Source organism: Eulemur rufifrons, chromosome 1, assembly GCF_041146395.1.
Source record: "Eulemur rufifrons isolate Redbay chromosome 1, OSU_ERuf_1, whole genome shotgun sequence".
Classification (NCBI taxonomy): domain Eukaryota; kingdom Metazoa; phylum Chordata; class Mammalia; order Primates; family Lemuridae; genus Eulemur; species Eulemur rufifrons.
This window is the reverse complement of record NC_090983.1, coordinates 52,502,037-52,525,046: the sequence shown is the minus strand read 5'-3', so window position 1 is coordinate 52,525,046 and position 23,010 is coordinate 52,502,037. Positions and strand designations below refer to the sequence as shown.

Below are 23,010 nucleotides of genomic sequence, written 5' to 3'. Positions count from 1 at the left end.
CATTGATGTGCTCACCACCCTGAAGGCTCCATCGAGTTGGCTAAGAATTTTCATAGAGCTTAATCTCCAGGCCTGTGCTCCCCTTCCTGCAGGTCAGTGAGTGGGGCTTGAAGTTCTAGCCCTCTAATCACTTGGTCTTTCCCATGACCAGCCCTATTCTGAGGCTATTTAGGGGCCCAACCCTAAGTCACCTCATTAGCATAAATTCTGGTGTGATCCAAAGGAGCTCATCACGAGTAACAAAAGATGCTCCTGTCACCCCAGAAATTCCAAGGGTTTTAGGAGCTTTATGCCAGGAGCTGGGGAAGAGACCAGATATATTTCTTAAGCCACAGGGAGATTTTGAGCTGTCAGGTTGAGACCATCCCTTGTTTCAGAATGACTGCCAACTGTGCCTGGAATTGGTTAAAATGAGGCAAGTACGGCAGGCTGCAGTGGGACTGACGGCACCGTCACCTGGCCTCAGCTCAAGCAGGGAAATTAGGGACCACTGAGTCCATGGCAGAGGATGTGGGAGCTCTTTCACGTGATGTCATCCCATTCCAGATGACACTCAGCCAACGGGGCAGGCAGCTAAGTAGTTACACCTCTGATGCTTCCAAATAGACTCTCACTGGGTCTGTGTGAAGTCATTTTCATTTCTCCTTTCCTTACTGGTCAAATGAATATGTAAGGTCAATTTCAAAGTATCAAATGGGATTGTAAGAGTATGACTTGGTGAGCTCACATTTTCCCAAAGGCAAATGCATCCACGCTGTCCTGTTGTAGCTTTCTATCGACATGGAGTGCCAAGGCCCACGGCAGCATGATGCACAATGAGAAAAGGTACAACATTAAAGCATAACTAGGCCAAATGGACCCAGTAAGTTCCTTGAGAACTGGAACTGACCTTGTTCCAAGTCCTAGCACAGTGCCTGACACACAGGATGCATGCGTGGAATGGGTTGTACAAATGCTCCCAGGGATGCAGCTTTGGCTTTTTTTTTTTTTTTTTTGAGAGAATGCAAGTAAGAATTAGATCTCTGAAAATTGGCGCACAGATCTCTACCAATGCTACACTCTCTTAGCCTTCTCTATTCCACCTTGGTGCATGCCAGTCCAGGGGCAGAGCCACCCGGATGTTCAATCGAGTGATGTGTGGTGATGACATATGTAAAGAACATTTCTACTTCAGCTCATAGGAGGAAATGCCTCTCAACACTAATAGACAAATGTGAGTACCATACAAATTGTTATAGGCAAAGCAAGTTATAAAATCACTTAAAAGATTTCCACAAGAAGTTAACTTTCTAATGACTAAAATATAGCTGGGAGAAGAGTTTTGGGTACCCTGATTTTTCTAATGTGCGTCTTTAAAAACTTTTTTCTTTTTAAGTGGACTCACCAATATCTAATCAGCTTTAGGGTGATAAACTCTAAGATATTTTGTTTAAAACGATGACTGGAACCCTGAAGCTAATTTATTCAGAGCCCTTCCATTGAGATCATCAAGTAACTGGAAACATTTTGATAAATATCCATTCTTCCAATTACAGGAATGTTTTGAATCTCATTTCCTCCAGTCAGCTGGTATAACTGGCATTTAAAAACTAACAAAAAAAGTGGAGAAGGGAAAGTCGTTGATTTCTCAATTTCTTTGAAACTATGTACAGAAAACTGAGAAAACAGAGATGCTGGCATTCAGGGCAGGGCATGTGCGGTGCTGCCAAGCCTGCGGGCGACCCCGGCTGTGGCAGAGCTAGAAACCACACGGTCATGACTTAAGACATCTCCCACTGGTCACAGAAAGATACGCATAAAAGATTCGGGTTAGTTATTGAGCAAAAGCCTCTCTGAGCAACTGGGAAGTATTTCTTCATTTCAAGAAAGTGTCACCCAGCGGTCCAAGTGTGTTCCCAGATGAGGTAGCTGTTACTTGTGTTTGCACGCCCTGAGGGTAGGAACCTCACATCCATCTGTGTAAAAACACACCAAGCACACCCTTGACAGAGCTGGTAAACAATCACCTTGTCTGAAGACACGCTTAGAACTTTCTCTGGACATCTGCCTGATATTTACTGAGATCAGGTGGGCAGGGCTGGCATCTCTGCAGGCCTTGCTTCTGCCCCCGACACGGCTCTAATTCTAGTAAGTGCCTGCACTAAAGTCAGACACAGCTGCTGCTTTCAGGGAAACGGGTGAACACGTTCTAATAAAGCATATTCCTCTGCAACTGAATTTTTCCTTTAAATCACTTTGTAGAAAACGGACTTCAGCCGTGAACACGGCAGTTCCGTAGGTTTACCTAGGCCAGGGATGTGTTGATTTGTTTGATCAGATTTCTCAGACACATGTACTGTTACTTCATGGGTCAAAAGCACTGCTTTAGTGTTTAGTGCCTTTTAGTAGCCCCCATTAAGAAAGAAATTCCTATGTCATAAAAAGCAAGTATCTGTATTTTATCAATCTACATATTTGATGTTGCTTAGTGCAATGGCACCATTCATAGGAGACTAAGAAGAGAGCTGTGATGGAACATCTCCCGAATAACCACACTTTTCTCAATATATAGATTAATAAAAGCATGTATCAACCTCCTCCTGTAGCCCAGGGGCAAAATATGGAAAAACTCCCTGTTTTCATCAGTTCTTGTCTGTTATCTCTGAGATAATCTCAAAAGTTTGGAAATGTCTTTTATTATTTTACTTTTTAAAGGAGGATAGAACTTTAGTTCTAGAAGGGTGCTTGTTGACAAGCAAGGAAACAGGCTCTGGAGGGTCATTTGCTTGAAGCCACACGGGTGGCCGGTGACAGTACCAGGCCCAGGACCTGGGCTCCTGCGTCTGGCTGCAGAGCCCCGTTCTCCAGCTGCCAGGCTGCTCTTTGGGACCCGTCCCGGGCAGCACTGTCAGCTCGGTGCATGTTGACACCGTATGTTTCCGACAAATCAAATGTTTGGAAAAAGCCATTCTTTTTAGTTAGCCTTTTTTCTTCTTCTAATAGCCTAGAAGGAACTCCTGCCCACCACCCCCATTCAAAAAAAAAAAAAAAAAAAGTTGAGAAAATTTCCAGATTTCTGCCAGAGTGATGTAAGAAGAAAAATCTGATGAATGAGTGTTCTCATTCTAAACATTAAAATCTGATGAATGAGTGTTCTCATTCTAAATATTATTTTAGGAGCTTACCACAAAACTTTAAATGATAAACAAGAAGGGAGAGGAAATAGTATTAAATAAATGGCAAAACACATTTTTCCAAATATTCTCACTCATGAGAAAAAATAAGTTATCAATAATTTTGATTTCTAAAAGCCAAATTTAATAAATTAATGCATGCCAGATAAAAATACAAAATTACAACTGAAAACCAATAATAATTTAACAGAAAATGCTCTGTTGTACATTTTTATTGGTACAGATAACTTATTAAAGTAACAAATCTGAAAACACGGTTTGCTTTTGCTGGAAAGAAAGTACTATGTTAGAGAAGAACTAAGAAACCAGAAGTAAACCATTTGCAAAAAGTAGGCTTATGATATAGTTTATGGCAATGCAACAGCCAGGGGTGCTGTTCTATCCATTCGTGTGTGCAGGTTTGTACAAGCATCAGAAACCAATGACATAGACCCCAAAAGCAAAGTCACGACAGGCTTATTCTGTGAAACATGCTGGATTACAACCACAGACTACCCGGGACGCGGAGGCGGTGCAGGTGCAGGTTCGCTGTTTCTTTTGTATGGGGTTTCCTTGCTGAGTAGGGGGCTAATCATGCAATAGCTTGAATTTCTCTTAACATGATAAACACCCAGGATTACTAGAACCGGAAAGCGTGTGTTCACTGTTTTACAAGGATAGCTGAGCAGCGCTACAAAAACAACAGAAAGTTCCTTCATTTTAATCTGGTTATATGCCCAAACCTCTAATCAAGAAATAATTCAGCTATAGGAGCCAATTAAATTACTATAAAACATTCCTTCATCTGTAAAACATTTCTTTTCCCCTCAAATTAAAAATTTAAAATAAAATGTCTTCGTTTTTGATAAGCAGCTCCACCACCAGTCTCTGATATCGTATATCATTCAATGCGGCCATGGCGTCTAGTTCCGGGGATCTCATGAGGGTTGGGCCAAAGACGATTCCGAGATTCTCTGCGTTCATAAGATTCTCCTTTTCGTGGAGGGTCACTCTGAAAAAGGCAAGTAAAGGAATAAAAGACTTCACATAAGCCACAGGTTCCTCATTGTGCTTGAGCACTAAAACAAAAACAAGATTTACAGTAAAAGTTTGTGTCCATTTACCAATTCTTCTGCTAGGTTATTTCTCCATATTTCTCCCTAATTTCAAAGTACTGACTTTCCTTAAAATAATGTTCATAAATAATTGATCACTGAGGCTGAAGCCTGCGCTAGTGTGCTGGACCGTATGGGTTCAGTTCTATTTGTGGATTCTCTTGCCTTAACCCAGAGCCTACAGATGCAAACCTATGTTTGCAAATAGCAGTGAAGGGACTGGGTCGCCTTGATTATTCCATCCCCCCTCCCTCCACTTTGGCTATCTTGATTCCCATGGAGTTGTTCTTCAAGCTGAGCAGTTTACTGAGTGTCTAGAGGCAGAATGGCGACAACAATAGGAAATGGCTCGGGAAGCAACACGGTCAGGGAGTATACGGGTTCATATTGTTTTTACTGCTATAGCAATAACACAGAGACTAGAATTTGAGAGTTATTCCTTTGTTTTAGTGTGGAGCACTTAATTACATCCAAACATGAAGCAAACTTGATTTTTATAAGTGAAGCTGTAAACATAAAACAAAGGTTTTAACTCATGGTGCTTTTTAAAGAAGGAAAACAGACATCCATGAATGACTAAAATATCATTTCTGGATAACTCACGCCTTCGGGCATAGAACATCTTTTGTTTCTGATTGGTTTTATATTTTGAAACCCTAAAACCACTAAAACTTGGTCATATAATTTTGAAAACTTTGCTTCAACTGGTAGAGACCAAGGGTGACTGAGCTGGGACATAAACCTGCAGCACTATCATCACCGGAAAACACTAAACCACAACTAGCTGACATATGTTATTTTCCATTCCTTCTTTTACCCCTTACTTTACACCATCACTTTTTATACCAGTTTTGAGTGTTGGCGACATTAATTCAATAATCTAAAATCCCGTCGCCAAGTCTGAAGTGCTTGTTATGGAGCAATAAGATAGAAAAGTGAGCTGCCATCCACGGTGCTTTGCTCTTGCTTCATGATGCTAGTGTCTTTACAGCACGGCTCTTTCTCTTTCCACAGAATTAATGCATGTCCTTGGTAGAATACTGGTATTTCTAGCACATCTGCAAACATACTGGAACTGCAAATACATTTATGTGAGAATCAGGGCCAGGTGTGGTGCTTGCTTTCTCATGCCTGTAATGCTAGCACTTTAGGAGGCCGAGGTGAGTGGATCGCTTGAGCCCAGGAGTTCCAGCCTGGGCAACATATTCAGACCCCGTCTCTACAAAAAATTAGTTGAGTGTGGTGGTAGGTGCCTGTACTCCTAGCTACTCAGGAGGCTGAGGCAGCAGGATTGCTTGAGCCCAGGAGTTTGACGTTGCAGTGAGCTGTGATGATGCCACTGTACTCTAGCCCAGATAACAGAGCAAGACTCTGTCTTAAAAAAAAAAATCAGGTCGCCATTTAATATTGTAGCATAGAATACTTTTAGCATTCCTTCTCAACTAGTGCAGTTTCATACAAGGAAATTATATAGCTATACATTTATTTATTCAAAAGATCATTTGTCCTTTCTTTCACCTTTTGTTTCATTTTATCCTTAAAATTTTGATGCAATGCAAGTGTAAGCCTCCCAGTCTGTACTTGCCTCTTTAGATGGGCCATGAGGTACCGGAGAGTTTCGCAGTGAGCAGGCGGCAGGAGTTTCAGTGCTTCATGAAGGGTTTCCAATTGCTCATCGGGATCCATAATTTCTAAAATAGCAAGTCAAATACCAAGGAGAAAAACTTTAACAGAAAACTGGTACAAATGGTTCAATGAATTCTATTCTGTGGTAATCTTCTAAAATTGGTAGGAAATGCTTCCTCACAGATCCTTGCCCACAGCTTTGGAAAATATTTTTAAGGTTCAAGTTCCAGATTTCCGAAGGCTCTTAATTTCAATGTGGCAACACTGTTTACTTGGACATTTGAGGGGAGCATCCATTTTGTTCACTTGACTGTCTTGGGGTCTGGCACCCTTGGGAATTGGACATTGGATACACAGGATGTAACTATACAAACACTCAGACTTTTATGTAGACACAGATAAAAGTTATACATTCCAATGAAGTCATCTTAGAACATAACAGACATACTTAAGGGGTGTGCATTGTTCAAAATATTTTGAAAACCCCCTTTCAGTGATGTATATAAGATACGTCACACCGTTGCCCGCTGTGGCCCCTGGCAAAACCTTATTGATATTCATATTTTTTAATTTGTAAACCACAAAATGTATCATCCAACATTTACTTGCATTATTCATTAGACTTTAGTTTTAAATTACTTTGTGTTATATAAAAAAAAATCAAATCTATTCTCAAAGCACAAACATTTGCTATGACTTAGGCTATTCAGAAGGATGCACTGCAGACTTTGAAGGCAATTCCAAATGTTTTGTGTGATGGCGTGAGCCCTGAAATAAATGGGACTCTTCCAAAGCTGTAAACGTTGAAGAGGACCATTTTCCTTTGGCTATTTTAGTTCTGCTGAGTTGGCTAAAAACACTAGCACATTCCTTTGAGGTCAGATTGTCTTTAATTCACTAATCACTTCTATAATCAAAAATGACTGACACCATAGTACATTCCTGCTTCTACTCAAATGTCAAGAGGATGGGTGCCTTTAAAGGTTGGCTTTTAGGGTAACTGCAGTGGGACCCCACACTGCTGAGTCCTAGTCGGGATGGCAGCCTTGAAATGCTGGGAAGAGTACAGAATGTAACATTTAAGACATAAGACCCAAAATCCTAGTCTTTGTAACTTATAAAACAAACCAACTCAGTGATAATGTATTGCAGTCAGGTGAAAATTGGCACAAGGTGAATGTGAAAAGTTTCTAGCATTGGTAGAGCAGCTTTGATAAATCTCTGTGAACAACGATTGAAGCTTTTTAATACAAAGAAACTTTGGCCATTTTACATCTCTGCCCAAAGCTTCCTCACAGTTCTTGGTTTATTTCTCTGAGCGAAGGACATATTTGCTTTTTGCCATGATAAATAACGTGTGGTTTTTGAACCTTGAGGCCTTTAAAGAATGCCAATTTATAACAGCAGTCTACCTCGGATACTGAAATTCAATCATTTAATTTCTAGAATTACGAGAAGAAAATTCCATTCACTATGGAAAACTGCCACTTAGTTTTTACCATAAGACTAATTAATTCGAAACTACATCATTCTGGAAATTGGAAAAAAAGTAACTTAGTTTCCTTTTAACTGCCAATTAATCTTTTGTAGGGTGAACCTTGAGACAGTGAGACATTAAGGATAGTGTTGGGCCAGCAGAAACAGAATTCCCTGCCCGTGGGAGCTTGCTTTCTCCCAAGGGTGACTGGCAATGGACAATGAAGGCGACACAGTTTGTAGACATTAGAATGAGGCAAGGTGCTATGGAAAAAACAGGATAAGAAGCACTGGGAAGTGTTGGGGGGATGTCATAATTTCAAGTGGGAGGTCAGGACAGACTTCAATGAGAAAAAAGGTCTTGAGTAAAGACTCTGAAGAGTGGAGGAATGAGCCATGTGGGGATGTGTGGGAAAGAAGGTTCTAGGTGGAGGACAGCATGAAATACCCTGAGGGGACAGTGTGCCTGTGACAGCTGAGCAAACGTGGGGAGCCAAACGTGGCCGCAGTAGACGGAACGAGGAGGAGGGTATTGGGAAGGAGGAAAGGTTAGCAGGCACTCTCCCATGTCAGGCTCTCCTAAGGATTTAGCATTTACTGAGAGAAATGGGGAGGTTATGAACAAAGAAGTGTTGTCATCTGAATTGTTTTTCACAGTTACCTCTCCTCTAGCTTCCATGTGGAAAACAGACTGTGGAAGGGCAAGAAAAAAGGCAGAAAGACCATTCCAGTAATCATTACAAAAATCCAGGTGCAGAATGACAGGAGCTTGGACCAGATGGTAGCAGTGAAGGTGATAAGAAGTTATTGGATTCTGGGTATATTTTGGAGGTAGAATTCATAAGACTCTTGATGAGGATGTATGAGAAAGAGAAGAATCAAGAATGATCCAAGTTTTGGACTTGGGCAACTGGGAGGACGGAGCCTTCATTAACTGAGACAGGAAAGACTCTGGGTGGAGGCGGCTGGTGGGGAAGATCAGGAGTTCCAGGTGAGCTGCCCACCACACGTCCAAACCAGCGAGAGTGTTCAGGCCGGAGAGAGACATCTTGGAACAAAGGACAAAATGCATTGCATATACTGGTATCCAACTGACAGAGGTTCTTCCCTGGAACTAGTTTCTCCTTATCTTCCACTTACAGAAGAATTACCCATTACCATTTTTTAAAGAGAACATAATTCTTTGGCTATAAGAAGTGCAATTTGAGGGAAACAGACAAAATGGAATATATTTGGAAACGACCATCATCGGTTGTTGTCAAATATCAACATGCGGAAGAGGGTGGTGCCAAGACCACTGCCAAGTGGAGGGAGTTAAAAGCAGGCAGATTCCTGCTGTATCCCAGTAGGGCTTCACGACCACCGGAACCGCATCTGCCCACCAGAGGACTGGCTGCCTGTGGAAGCAGTGATCTTGCAGTTACTGGGTATTTTAAAAAAATGTGTTACAGAAGGAAGTCTAGCTACATGATCCCCTAGAATATCTGCAAAATCTAAGATTCTAAGGTTCTTGACATAAAATTATAAGTTTATTACTTATTCAGCAAATATTTATTGCATCTATTACGTAAGTGGGCGACTGTCACAGGCACTGTGGGAAAACAAACATGAGTGAGAACTGCTGCCTTTAAAGGGGATTCCAGTCAGGAAGGAAGAAGACAAGATATAATGATAACCTCCTGGCGTGAAGGAAAGAGGCCGTACAGGAGTCCTGAGAAGAACGATGGCATCAGAAGGAGGTCTGGAAGGATCTGGAAAATGGGGACATTGGAGGGGCAGGAAATAAGCACTCTGAACCTGCATCAGGAGCTCACTGAAAGCTCTTCTACGGCATGTCTTGTTAATTTTTTATAGAGAAACTCAAATACAGGAAGAATAAAACTCAGCTAAGCAAAAGGGGTGACTCAGTGATGAGTTGAAGAAAAACTAACAAGTTCTCCTTCCCAGGCTTCTCTTCAGGAAATTTTAAGTTGCTTTGGGACCAAGAACTCTGGGTTTTACTTGAGTTTCTCTGACTCACTCAAGGTTATACACTGACTGAGTCATGTAGCTTTTCTAAGATCTTCTGGGAACAGAGTTCTCAACTCCTTGGCCAGAGGAAGGTTCCCTACGCCCATTACCACTAGGAGCTCAACTTTGGTGGTGCCGTCATCGTGAAAAGCAACCCTGAGTGCTGGTTACTGGGGAGACCCTGTGGGAAGCACCTGCTTCCAGGCCTTTGTATTCCAGGGCAGCAATGTTTTAACTGGTGGGGAGAGGGAGTGAGGAAGAAGGGGTGGGTTCCTAAGGGAGTTTCCAGGGGCGTAGGAGGACTTTTAAGCCTTTACATGGGATGACCTGGCTGCCTCCACCGTGAGTTCCTTTTTCATTCCTGCAAGACACCCTCCCTTCCAGCTTTCAAGCTGCAGGTTCTCCAAGAGAGGCTGTAACAGCAGAGCTCAAATAGCTTTTGCAGAAGAAAGTTTTCATATGAACTATGATTTTTTGTTGGCAAAGGATGCTAATAAATGCCAGAGACATTTTTAGAGGCTGAGAGAGAAAAAAAGTTTTAAGAATAATTGCATTTCCTAGGGTCCTCTGACCCTGTCCTTCATTTGGAAGGGGTTCCTCCCCTTCAGCCTTTCCTTGTGTAAGTCTGTTGTTCCCTGTTCCGTCAGCCAAGCCAGGCAGAGTGCAGAGAACAAGGGCTTTGACCTTAAGACAGATGTAGGTGTGAATGCCAGTGCCACCCCCTCTAGCGAGTGATGTGACCTTGGATAATTTACTTATAGATGTAAGTGTTTAGCGTGATTCATGTGCCTCATATATGTGCTATAAATGTTAGCTTCTCTCACTTCCTTATGTGCCTTTTAAGAGAATGGCTATATCTACACGTCTAAAGCATGAGACAGACTATATCGCTAGAAGGACACGTACAAGGATGCGACATTCCACAAACGACAGCACCATCACCCAGGCACGATGGACATTATATTGTGTGTGAGCATTATGCCAGGGTTTTTGGTGTCACAGAAATCACACATCCAAATAGCTGACACTATGAGGAGGAATTTCTACCTTGATTTAGGAAAGTTTCTTTCAGAAGTGGTTTCAAGAGTTCTCTAAGGGGCGAAAAGGGGGCTTGTTGACAGGAAGGCTGTTTCAGAAACAAACCCCACAACAATGACAAATGGTTTGGAAGAATAAAAAAGGGAGATTTTCCTCAGCAGCTAGGGTGGATGTGGGGAAAGGTGAGGTTAATTTGGAACCTTGGGGCCAAAGGCCTTGAAATCTAAAAGGAGGCTTGGATTTTACTACCTAGATACGGTGGTCTTGTGGAATTCAGAACCTGGCTTCGAACCACTGCTTTGTCCTCCGCTAATCGTATGCCCTGGGCTTAGGCTCAGAGACAAGTTTCAGTTTTACTTCCCAGCAACATGGGGATGGGGACACCCATCCATCCAGTCCCTCCCAGTGCTGTCCTGGGGACCAGAGCAGACAGTGGACTGCGCAGCCCTGCACCATGTCGGTGTGTGAGAAGAGCCTTCTAGATTAGGCAATCAGACTTATCTTCTGTCTCGTTAGATAATGTCTGTCCCATGCAACAACTTGTAAGCTCCCTCGGGCAAATCTCATGGCCAGCACTGAGTCCATAAGAGACCTAGAATCCTTCATGTTTTCTAACATAAAACTGCAACAAAAAAAATCAGCATAATTCTCATGGCTGTTCTGTACATAGGAGCTTGAGCTGACCTGCAAGAAATCAGGGCTCCAAGGAACTAACCACAAAAATTCTCAAAAGCTCTGAAGGGGAAACTAAATATTAGAACAAAGAAAGTTTGTACTTCATGAAATTTCCAAGTCAAAAAGCAAATTAGTGTTACTAAGGAAGTGATGTTATCATTTAAAGATCAAGACAACATATGGTTTTAAAGAGAGAAAAGCAAAATGACAGAAATAGCCTATCTTTTCTAAAAAAAAAAAAAAAATAGTAATGCCAACACTTAAAAATTTGTTAAGAATTCCCTTCTTTAAAAAATGAAGTGTGAGTTACAGGTATGATTTTTTGCAGCATAAATAAAATTTGGCAAATAAATCTTTTCTTTCTCTCATTTTCATTTCGACTAGAATTTAAAAAATAACTACTCGATCTAAAATAGTGTTCCTTAAAGTATGACCTACAGATCAGTGCCAGTTTGCAAACTGTTAATGGTCTGCCTTAACTTACACAGGGTAAGTACAGAAATTGAGAATAAGAATTTAGAAACTTTCATAGCAATCTGACAGTAATTTTTATGTTTGCAAAACCTAGTAACAAAATAGTTCTTGTTCTTTAAATTTTATTTTTATAGGTATTTTAATTTTATTTTACAAAAGTGCTGGTCCACATCTAAGGAACACTAAAGTAAGCCTTATTTTCGAAAATGAGGTTTAGCACAATACAGAGAAGCTTCTGGTGGAAGAAGTCAAAATTCTTGCAAAATTCTTGTGTTCAGTATATTAACCATGTAAAGAGGTAAAGGGAAAATGTTTTAAAAAATGCATTCAAGACAGTCTGAAAACCAGGAAGAGTGATTAGCAAGAGGAAGCAGTTTGTCAGTTTACTCAGAATACATGCGTTCGTACTTACTGGCAGATTCTATAAACTTAGGGTAGGCATCGTATGTAATGAGTGGAATCGGCAAATCCCTGAAGTACAGTTTAAGCGCACCAGTGATAATGTTGATATCTTCATACATGTTCACAGAAATATCTGCTTTCTCACCATCTTTTTAAGGATGTTAAAAGAAACAAAAGTAAATATCTGGATTCACAGCCCTGTTTTAATAAATGACATTTTTGTATACAATCAGATTTTAAAGATTATCAATGCTTCAGTTTTTAATATAAAATTCAGTGTGCTACACGATACATATAAATGATCAATTTTTAGTGAAAGAGCAAAATTAATTTTTTTAAATTGGGGAAGTAGGTGAGGACTGAGATCAACAGAAATATCTGATTTATTTCATGCAACTTGAGAATTCCCAGGGGAATTTTTTCTTTTTTACATAAACATACTATGAAAAATAACAACAGAGGCACTCCCAACTTAACCAAAGGCCCCCTTTGTTTCACCCCAGGCTCCTACATATAACATTTGGTTCTTGCCTGAACCCTGAGGGAGTAGGGGAGATAGTAAGAAGTAAAAAAAAAAAAAAAGCAAATAAAAAAAATCATTAAGGTATTGAAATAACAAGAAGAAAAGACATTATAAAATGGAGGAATATTCTAGAGGTGCTGGGCCTTAAGATTATCAAGCAAAGCTGGCTTTCTTTCAGAATGGCCTCTTCCTGCAGCAACTTGGATGGAACTTGAGACCATTATCCTAGTGAAGTAACTCAGGAATGGAAAACCAAATGCTGCATGTTCTAGCTTAAAAGTGCGAGCTAAGCTATAGGTATGCAGGGTCATACAGAGTGACAAGATAGACACTGGAGACTCCAAAGGGGGAGGGCGTGAGGGGGCAAAGGGATGAAATGTTACCTATTGAGTACAATGCACTCTATTCAGGTGACAGGTACACTTAAAGCCCAGACTTCACCACTATACAATTCATCCATGTAACAAAAAACCACTTGTACCATCTAAATCTATTGAAATAATAAAAAATGGCCTCTTCTGAACTCCCCTACATTTAGTACTTTGCTAAAATATATAAATTTTCATTTACTAAAGATTTAGTATCTACTCTGAGCTAGACCTTATGCTAGATTTCTTTTATTCCACTTGGCTTATGAGAGATTTCTATGGATTAAAAATCAGCCTCTTCACTACACAGCTATTAGAATGGCTAAAATTTAAAACACTGACAATGTCAAATGCTGACAAGGATGTAGAGCAACAGGAACTCTCTCTTCCCATTGCTGGTGGGAAGCCAAAACGGTGCAGACATTTTGGAAGACAGGCAGTTTCTTACAAAGCTAAACACAGTCTTACCATACAAGTCAGCAATGAACTCCTAGGTATTTACCCAAAAGAGCTGAAAATTATATATACATAAAAACCTTGCACACAAATGTTGACAGCAACTTTATTTATAATTGCCAAAAAACTGGAAGCAACCAAGCTATTCTTCAATAGGTGTGTAAATTGTGGGACATCCATACAATGGAATATTAGCAGTACAAAGAACTGAACTATTAAGTCATGAAAAGACAAGGAGGAACTTTAAATGCATATTACTAAGCAAAACAAATTGGTCTAAAAAGGCTTCATAATGTCTAATTCCAACTATGACATTCTGGAAAAGGTAAGACTACAGCCACAGTAAAAAGATCGGTGGTTACTAAGAATTTAGGGAAAGGGGAGGGTTTATGAGGTAGAGCACAAGGGATTTTTATGGTAGTAAAACTTTTGTGTGATACTGTAATGGTGGATATATGACATCACACATTTGTAAAAACCCATAGAACTGTAAACACAAAGAGTGAACCCTAATGTAAACTATGGGCTTAGTTAATAATAATATATCAACGTTGGTCCATCAGTTATAACAAATGTATCACACTAATGCATGATGTTAATAATTAACAGGGGAAACTGTGGGCCGGGGAGGAGGGAAAGGTTATGAGAGATCTCTGTATTTTCTGCTTATTGTTTCTATAAATCAAAAACTATTCCAAAGTCCACTAAAAAAAAAAATCTTTTAAAATGCAATTAAGTTGGCCTTTCAGATGTTCACATTCAACTGTGAATGTGATCATCTGCGTCTGTCTTTCGTACTTGGGCTAAAATCATATGCAGTGGCAGAACAAACTGGGATAAGGACTTTCTGGAAGAAAAGGGTGATGTAGATTCCTTCACTGGGGGACCTTAGGGAAGCATGGAGATGCTGGGGCCTAAGGACCTAGAGAAGGGGATGAGAGCTCAAAGGAAGGTAGAAGAATGACAAAGGCAAGTATCCCCTCTATCAAAAGTTTTACTCAGGAAAAAGACTAAGTTTCCTTTTCTTCTGCCACATGGCTCCTGTTTTCAATAGCTATTCATTATTTTTCTATGAGCATCCAGATTTCAAATATCCTGTTCCCATTTATAGGTTACATATCCAGTTTTTGGTTTGGAAAATAAAGTCACCATTCTTAGAGTTTAGCTCCATATGGGGTAAACAGAATTTGTTTCAGATAATTCTTTCTATGGTGAGTTATTGTGTTCATTGTATCTCAGTCCACCCTCTTGTCATTTATTACTGTCTCAACTACAGTACCTTTGAGCGCATTTGCCAAGGTCAGCCTCAGGGCCACTGCACACGCCCTTCTTTTGCCAGGGCCTCTCTGTATCTGTTAGTTTTTGCTGCTCTGGTTCATCCTCTAAGATGTGGCATAAGTGCATAAATATTTCTTCTTTGGGGAAGCCTCTTCAGATCTCCAGCACCCCTCCCCTGCCCCACCAGACTAGGTTAAGTTTCCTAGTTATTAATATTTTCCTTTATGGCCTTTATTAAAACCAATAATCACTGTGTGATTATTTAATGTGAGCCTTTCATGAGTGCAAGGACCAAGCGTACGTGGCTATTTGTATATATAGTAAAGAACACGGTGCCTGGTGTATAGTTGCTGCTTAATATTTTTGAGTTAATGATTCTATGCAAAATAGATTTAAACATGCTAGAAGCCTAAAATATTAACACTCTGGGACTTAATATGTATATCATTATTAAACTGGTTCTTTTGAAACTTGCTTTTCAATAAAAATACACTTCCATCTTAAAAATTTTTTTTTTCTGTTTTAAAATAACATAAACACATTCTGAAATTTGATATCCAGATGCCACATTCTAAGCAGCACTATAACATATGAGCATAGTCTGTAACATCTTTGTTCCCAGACAGTTTCTTTACTTTCAGCTCTTGACTCTTCAATAGGCTGGGGCTGTCCTGGGGTAAGGCTCACAGGCTTTTATTTGCTTTTGACCCATGGATCTCTCACTGTACCTGTCACATAAATATTTGTGGGTCCACTAAAAGACAAAATGTAGACAAGCTATAATGGCATCTGCTAATGTTAGAGTTAGTTTTCCATTCAGTGACTATGTCCTAAGCAAGGGGAGATTTCCCCAAACCTGCTTTTTTACCTTGGCACTTGAATTAAATGAGTTAATTCCAGCATTCTACAGATCCTGTCATCTTCTTTCTTGGATCTCATTATTTGAGAGTTAAGCCTCTCAGAAGTGATCACCCTTGATCAATTCAAATTTACTTTATTGATAGCCTATTCCTTTGAACACTTAGGATTTGGGCACCATTTACGTAAAGAATTGATTTAAATGATCTGAGTCACTGGTTTGTTTTACACCCTCGTTAAAATTCTTCGCATCATTCCTGCAGAGCCTGGTGCACATCCCCTGGGAGGTCACAGACCTGCCCCCGAAGGTGTGGCCATATGGAGCCAAGATGAATTCTTCCTGATTTTAAAAATCTGCTATTGGTGTTTTCAGGTCACAAAAAGGTTGTCTCATATTTTTAATGAGAAGAAACTGTGTCATTTGCTTTCTGGGGTCCAAGGGAACATTCAGTTTCTTTGTTGGTGTTGACTTATTTTTGAGAACCATGGTCCAAGGCGGGTAGAGGACATGCTCAGTTGCCACCTTCCGGAGTAAAGCGATGCCCCTATCATTCACGCAGGCAGGGACTCGGCCGGGGTTCTTGATGTTTGTCTGGATCTGTATCACCACGACTCCAGCTCACCACCTTTGCTCTCATCATATACATGGGCTGGCCTAGATTTCCTCATATCAGGTTGCTAATAACAGTGAACTCATTTTTGTCTTCTGCCTCTATTGCCTGTAGGAGTTTGTGAATGGGAGACGTTTGTGTGATGGAACTAGGATACAGACTTGCAGAGGAAAGTGGTTCTTTAAAAGATCACTAATTCTTATTCTTTTACTTCTTGTATTCAAGGCAACACTTCTTCTTTGGTACCACCTCATTCCTTAAAATACTTAAACCAAAGACAAATTGGAGAACCATGGAAACAAATCTTAATTTAAATGTTAGTTAAAAAAAATTAAGCTCCACTGAGCTTTTCTTTTCCGGGCCCTTTTCCCACAGCGGGGCGTGCCCTATGCAGAGGCCCTCAGCTTCCTCAGCCTTCTGGCCCTAACACATGAGCCGGTACTTGGGTCTCAGCTCAGTCGAGTCGGTGAAGAGGATGCCTGGGAGGCACAGGTGACAGGCAGAGCGAGGTGGCTGGCTCAGGCCTGGGAAATCTGAGATCTGGAATGATTTAGATTCTGCACCCCACTCTTTTCTCTATGGTTTTTGGTAAATTTAATTGCTCTGTATGTATTTTGGTGAACATGGACCAGCCCTGGACACTCAAATATTGGTAACACAGTTAAATGTTATGCTTCTTTGTCACTCTCAAATTTGATAGTTTAATACTTACAGCTAATTAAAAAAAGGAAATTGGACGTGGTGAGTGTTGTAGGGGGGAAAAGGCACACCCCAAATCATGGTTTGGGTGTGGCAAAGTCATAACATAAATGTTATAATAAATGACATAAAATGTCATAAGAAATTGCGCCTTTTTGGCAAAAGTATTATTGTCCTTAGTTATTGAACATGCTGAAAAACATACCTCTGTCAAAAGCCATCTTGACATCTTCAATTAGGTCACTAAATCCTGACACTCGGTATAGTCCTTCAGAATTAAGACCTGTAAATATAAAGCTAATTAGTTTCTTTGTAATTATGCCTTTTCTTTAAATTTAAAGAACTTCTCATGCTTTAGGCTGGGGAGGTAATGTGTCAGAAAGAATAAAATATACATGTTTAAAAACCTTTTCACACTTCTAAAATAAAACCATTTCACTCACAGTTCTTCATCTCTGACCTATTGTCACCTTTATATTTATAATTTGGCTCATGACTTTGTCTAATTAGGTCAAATATGTTAAGTCTTAAGGGAAATAATTCATCACCCCAATTACACCATAAATTCTTTTACATATTACGTAACAGAAGACTAAGATAAACTACATTAATAGGCCTGTGGCAGTTTTTGCCCAGTGGGAAAGAGTGCCTAGGGTGCAGCTCTGTTTTTGGCCTTGGATAGTTTTAATAGAGCATTTACATCTTTGCTTCTTGGACGTGAGAAAAATATAAAAACTGAAAAATCAATTTATCTCTACATGTCAACTTTTAGAGTGGAAGCATCATCTATAAATATTTTTAAGGGATATTTTCTATACCTGGTTAAATATATCTTGAAATCAAGCTGTTTAGCTACTTGTTAAATTAATTCATTTCAGACTTTGACACCATTTGACTTCTGAAACCAATCCCCCCCCAAGTTGCAGACGATAACCACATTGTGCAATGAGGCCCCCACAAAAGCACCGGGACCCGTACTGTGTGAGTGGGGACATGGGGACGCCGCAGCCACCCGGAGCGCCTCACCTCTAGACTCGATCTCCCTGACGCACATGTCCACCACCATGGGCCGCTTCGTGGTGTGCGCCTTCACGAGCGTCGTGAGGTCGCAGCTGTACACCTTCTTGACGTGCTTCAAGTCTGGCTTACAGTCATTTGGAACCATCTTGGAGCACTGCTTATGAACATTCAAACCACAGTCTAAGAAAGGAAAAATTCACTATCATTTTCGGAGTTTTGAGCATTCTGGAAGTGTTAATTTTAGCAAAGGACACTCCAGTTTGAATTAGGTTTTAAAGGAGATTAGCCTCCAGCAGTTCCTTTGGGGTGGGGAAACAATAGTCCCATCTTTTCTCTTGGAAATTTTGGCTATAAGCCAGGAGACCAGAGTTCTACCTCATGCTGCATGCACCATTTACCCACTCTGTGATCTCAGGAGAATACATAAGAAAAAAAATCAAAATTAATAAGGGTTTAGCTAAATGTCTATAAAATGTAATATTATGCCAAATAGCCAACTAAAAATTAACCCATTTCTTTAAAGTTATATAAAAATCATATTTAATGTGCAATATAACTGTATTTTAATGTATTTGATATGAAGTGGAATTGGACCTCCAAAAGTAGGAATATCCAGGGCCCTCTTAAAATTGGTGTTGCTCATATTTATATCTATTCATAATCCTTTCTATATATATGATAACTAATATATAATTCACCTAGTAGCTGAAAATGGCCATAACTATTATTTATCGCTGCTACTATCACCAGCTAACATTTATTGAGGGCTTACTAGTGCCAGTTCCATGGGCTTTACATTTATTATTTCACTTAAACTCACAAAGCTCTGTGAAATAGGTACTTTTTCTTTTCATTTTATAACCGAGGGAACCAAGCCCATAGGTGTTAAGTAATTTACCCAAGGTCATGCATTTAGTATACAGTAGAGCGGAGTTCAAGCCTGTGAATGATTCTAGAGTCCACATTTTTAAAACAATGTTTACTGTTTTGTTATAAAGCACATTACGAAGGATACAGATGAAGAGGTGTATAGGGTGGGGTGTGGGGGAATGAGATGGAGCTTCCATGCCCTCCCCAGGTGCGCTACCCTCCAGGAACCTCCACGTGTTCAGCTATCTGGAAGCTCCTGGAGTCCACAATTGTAACACATATATACATATTGCCTTTACTGAATTTATTCCTTTGCTTTGTAATTTTACTGGGTTATAACTTTTTAGGTGCCAGAACCCAAACATTTTCTAGTTAAATATTTTGAGACACTTATTTTTCAACAAGAAGAGCACAATGAAATTTAAGAAGGAATAGAGAGGAATAAGACTGAAGAGTGATTAACCTATAGCTGAATAATTCAACTAAAATAAATGTATGGCCAGACACAATGGCTCATGCCTGTAATCCTAGCACTTTGGGAGACTGAGGCAGGAGGTTCGTTTGAGCCTGGGAGTTTGAGGTTGCAGTGAGCCATCATGATGCCACTGCACTCTAGCTCAGGCAACAGAGTGATACCCTATTTCAAAAAAATAAATGTGTCATCTTCATGTTTTTAAAAACATAACCCATTTGTTTTTAAGTTTTTGAAAACTTGATGTTGACCTCTTATAAATCCAGTCCAAGTGGGATATATATAGTTTACAGCTAGGTCTTAACGAAAACAATTTAAAAATCATACAATGCCATCCAGTTTTGCTTGCCGTTTCTGGCAGAAAGGGAAGCATAATATTCACCTCACAAAATTGTTACGAGAATTAATGAGCCAATGCATTCAGGTGCTTTGCATATTGTAAAATGCTAGACAGATGCCAGTGAATCGTTATTGTGACTTTTGTAAACGTTATTAGCTGTGATCTAGTTATATATGGTAGTAACAATTAACAGAGACAAGGAGAATTAGCCAATACTTATAAATGAAATTGTTCTTTCATTAAATGGGTAGACACTGCCAAGTTGAAGTAAAACTTAAGGCCTGTGGTGACTCTAAGGAAGGAATTCAGATGTAGTGAACACATCCCAGGTGCAAAGACTGGCTAGGTGTAGAGGGAAGCCGGGTCTTTGCTTGTGTGTGTGTGTGTGTGTGTGTGTGTGTGTGTGTGTGGTGAACGGCATGGGAGACGGCATCACTGGTGCTGAGTGTCCAAACTTTATCACCACTGAAGAACAGCAGCTTCTTTAAACACAGAAGGGCTTCCAGAGCAAAGCGCTCAATCTAAACTATCTGAAGAAATGACTCAACACTATTCTGTACAGTTAAATAATGTCCAAATGACTTCATAACCAAAACCCACATTCCTCTTTATCTCTATATTACATAATACGTAAGATTTCTGACTCAATCACAAGGCAAATCAATGGGAAAAATGTCCACTTAAAAGACGTCCTGTCCCCTGAATACTTTAACATCTTGGGTAATTTCTGTAACTTAGAGTTTGGTCTAGAATCTATTAGTTGTGTGATTTTTGAGTGAATTGCTCAAACTTTCTGTGCCTCAGTTATGTAAAATGGGAACAATAATAGTGCTTATTAGGGCTCATGTGAGGCTTGAATATTAATATATGTAAAGTGCTAACATGTAATAAATTGTGTTTACCATGACTATGTAGCTATTTAGAAGAATGAAACATAATTTTGAGAAGCATTTTCTACGTAGTTACCCCAAGATTGTCATAATCAGCTTAAAGTCAGAAGCTAAGCTGAAATCAAGGCCAAGTCTGTGTTTGTCAGATGTGAAGGCCAGGTCCTGAAAAGGACTTGACCAACTGGGATTACAGATACTTCCACATCTATACTGTTCTTAATGTATTTCATTTAAATAAAATTATCTCCAATTAAGTAATATATCACTTCTGACTGCTTCCACCATATTTGGGGAGTTTTCAGCTATTATTTTTTCAAATTTTTTTTTTAGCCTTTCACTCTTTCTCCTCTTCTGAGATTCCAAATGCTAAATCTTGTATTATTGTCCCACAGGTCTCTGAGCTCCGTTCACTTTTTAAAATCTGTTTTCTCTCTCTTGTTTGAACTGGATAATTTCTATTGCTCCAACTTTGAGTTCACCCATTCCTTCATCTTGTCATGTCTATTCTGCTATTAAGACCATAACCCAGCGAGTTCATTTCAGTTATTATATTTTTCAGTTCTAAAACTTCCATTTGGTTCTTTTTTATATCTTTATTTTTTTCTGATATTTCCTGCTCATTTGTTTCAAGAGTGTTCATAATTGCTTGTTGGAGCGTTTTTATGATAACCTGCTTTTCTTGTCTGATAATTTCAACATCTGTATCATCTTGATGTTGGTGTCTGTCAATTGTCTTTTTTCATTTGAGTTGAGATTTTGTTGGTTCCTGGTAATAATGGGTAATTTGGACTGTATCTTGAATATTTTGAGTGTTTATAAGACTATGGTTCCCATTTAAATCTTCAATTGTAGCAGGTAGTTTAGAATTAGAATGTTCTTTTGTAGACTGTGGTTCAAATGTCAGCCTAGTTTACAAAGCCTTTGTAATGCTACTGCAGTGCTATTTTGCCTGCCACAATTGTATGTTACTCAAATGGCAGGACTACCCCACATTCTCTGCGACGCTGGGTGGGAGAGAGAGGGCCACCACCTAGGTATTGCAGGAGAGATGGAAGTCAGGGCTGTGCCCATAAACTTGGTCAGGGAGGAGTGCTGTTTTGCCTGTAACTGCAGGTTGGGCATGGAAAACTGAGTTCTGATCATGATCTCAGGTGCCTCATTACTGCAGGTCAGGGGTCAAGCCAGGGCTCTGCCCATAGACTTGGGCACAGAGGTACTCCTCCTCTGAAAGTCAGCGTCCTCTCAGAGGCTCAGCCAAGGTGGAATACCACTTTCCTGCTGCAAGGCTGGGATGGAAGCTAGGGCTCTGCTCACAGACCCTCAGGAGTGCACCTTTGCTGTTGCAGAGTGGTGGTAGAAAACGGGGCTACACCTAGAGACTCCGCTAGTGCAATGTGGCTTTCTTCATGGGGTTTACATGGAGAATGGTACGGGTGGCTGAATGGTTTCTGTCCTTTTGTGCTTTGCTTTGGCTAGAAAAGCAGGCTTTTCTTGGGATTATTTTTTGGTTTCTGTCTGTCTGCATTTATGGGTTGTGGGCTTCTATAGTGCCTAAGATGGGATACACAGGACATCAAAACAGACAGACAAGAAGTACCACCAGGGAGCTCACTGCTGGGTTGTTCCTCAAGTCCTGAGGTCCCTAGTTAGCCTTCCAACTTTCAGAGTGTTCTAATAGTTGATGTACATATTTTGTCCAGGGCCTTCTGTTATAATTATTAGAGGATGAAACATCCATCTTGCCCAGAACTGGAAGAACACTTACATAATGTTTTAAAAGCATAAAATTCAGCAAAGCTTCATAATTTAATAATAGTACTGATGTATCTCATACTTCAAGTGTATACACATAGGTCACAGATTCAGTTGGAAAGGGATCTTGGTGAAAACCTATCCCAGTATCTTCATTTCAAGACAAAGACAATGGGGCTCGGAGAGGCTGAATGACTTGTTCAAGCTGCTCAGCCAGAAAGTAGCAGAACTGAGATTTAAATCTTGGATTGCTGATTCCTGGCCCATGTTCTTCCCACTGAGTCATATGTACCACTTTTCCCACGTACACCATACAGTACACCATGTGCTCTGAGTTATTTTTTCCAGCAGTGAAGATGAAGTTGCTATTTTCAACCTTTTATTTGAAAATGTATATGGTACCCATTATTAGTTACATATACTTGAGTTTAAAAAACACTGCTATGTTTTATCCACATGAGTCTCTCAAAGATATCTATATATGATTGATCTGGCAGGACTTTTAAAAGGCAATGATAAAACTTGTTTTGTCATATTCTTTCCCAATGTATAAACTCTAAGTGAAAATCGAGTAGACAACAAAAAATGAAAATTTTGATGCATCCACATAATATCTGAATGGCACTAATGGTTTGATATTAGTATTACCTTTTTTCCTTTAAACATTTGAAGTCATCTCCCATTTTAAACATCAGCAGATTCCTAAGCTTATCTGTGACTCAGTGAAAACTGGATAAAGTGATGACTGAGTTCAGATTTAGGTATTTAAGGAAGAGTGAAACATTTTCTAAACTGACAGTCTCTCTTCTATTTGAGTAAGATAAAACTTATGGGAAAATATATTATGCTTAATTTTAGCAATAAATCTCAAAGGCCAAATTTTTGTCAGGATTGGATATGAAGTC

At 39.8% G+C, this 23,010-nt stretch overlaps 1 protein-coding gene across 3 annotated transcripts in view; it reads right to left on the bottom strand.

The window, feature by feature from the left end:
* Nucleotides 1–3,194: 3,194 nt before the first annotated feature.
* The window catches only part of CHN1 (chimerin 1), a 181,525-nt gene continuing 161,709 nt past the window's right edge, over nt 3,195–23,010 (bottom strand). For 2 of the 3 annotated variants that reach the window (XM_069470656.1, XM_069470663.1), the window contains 5 exons: nt 17,788–17,961; nt 16,967–17,044; nt 11,979–12,116; nt 5,853–5,958; nt 3,195–4,164 (listed from right to left, as the gene is read on the bottom strand). In XM_069470656.1, coding sequence (XP_069326757.1) covers nt 3,993–4,164; nt 5,853–5,958; nt 11,979–12,116; nt 16,967–17,044; nt 17,788–17,961 — 668 coding nt within the window. In that variant the 3' untranslated portion in view covers nt 3,195–3,992. The remainder of the gene's footprint in view (nt 4,165–5,852; nt 5,959–11,978; nt 12,117–16,966; nt 17,045–17,787; nt 17,962–23,010) is intronic. The other variant, XM_069470649.1, reaches the window with a different exon arrangement.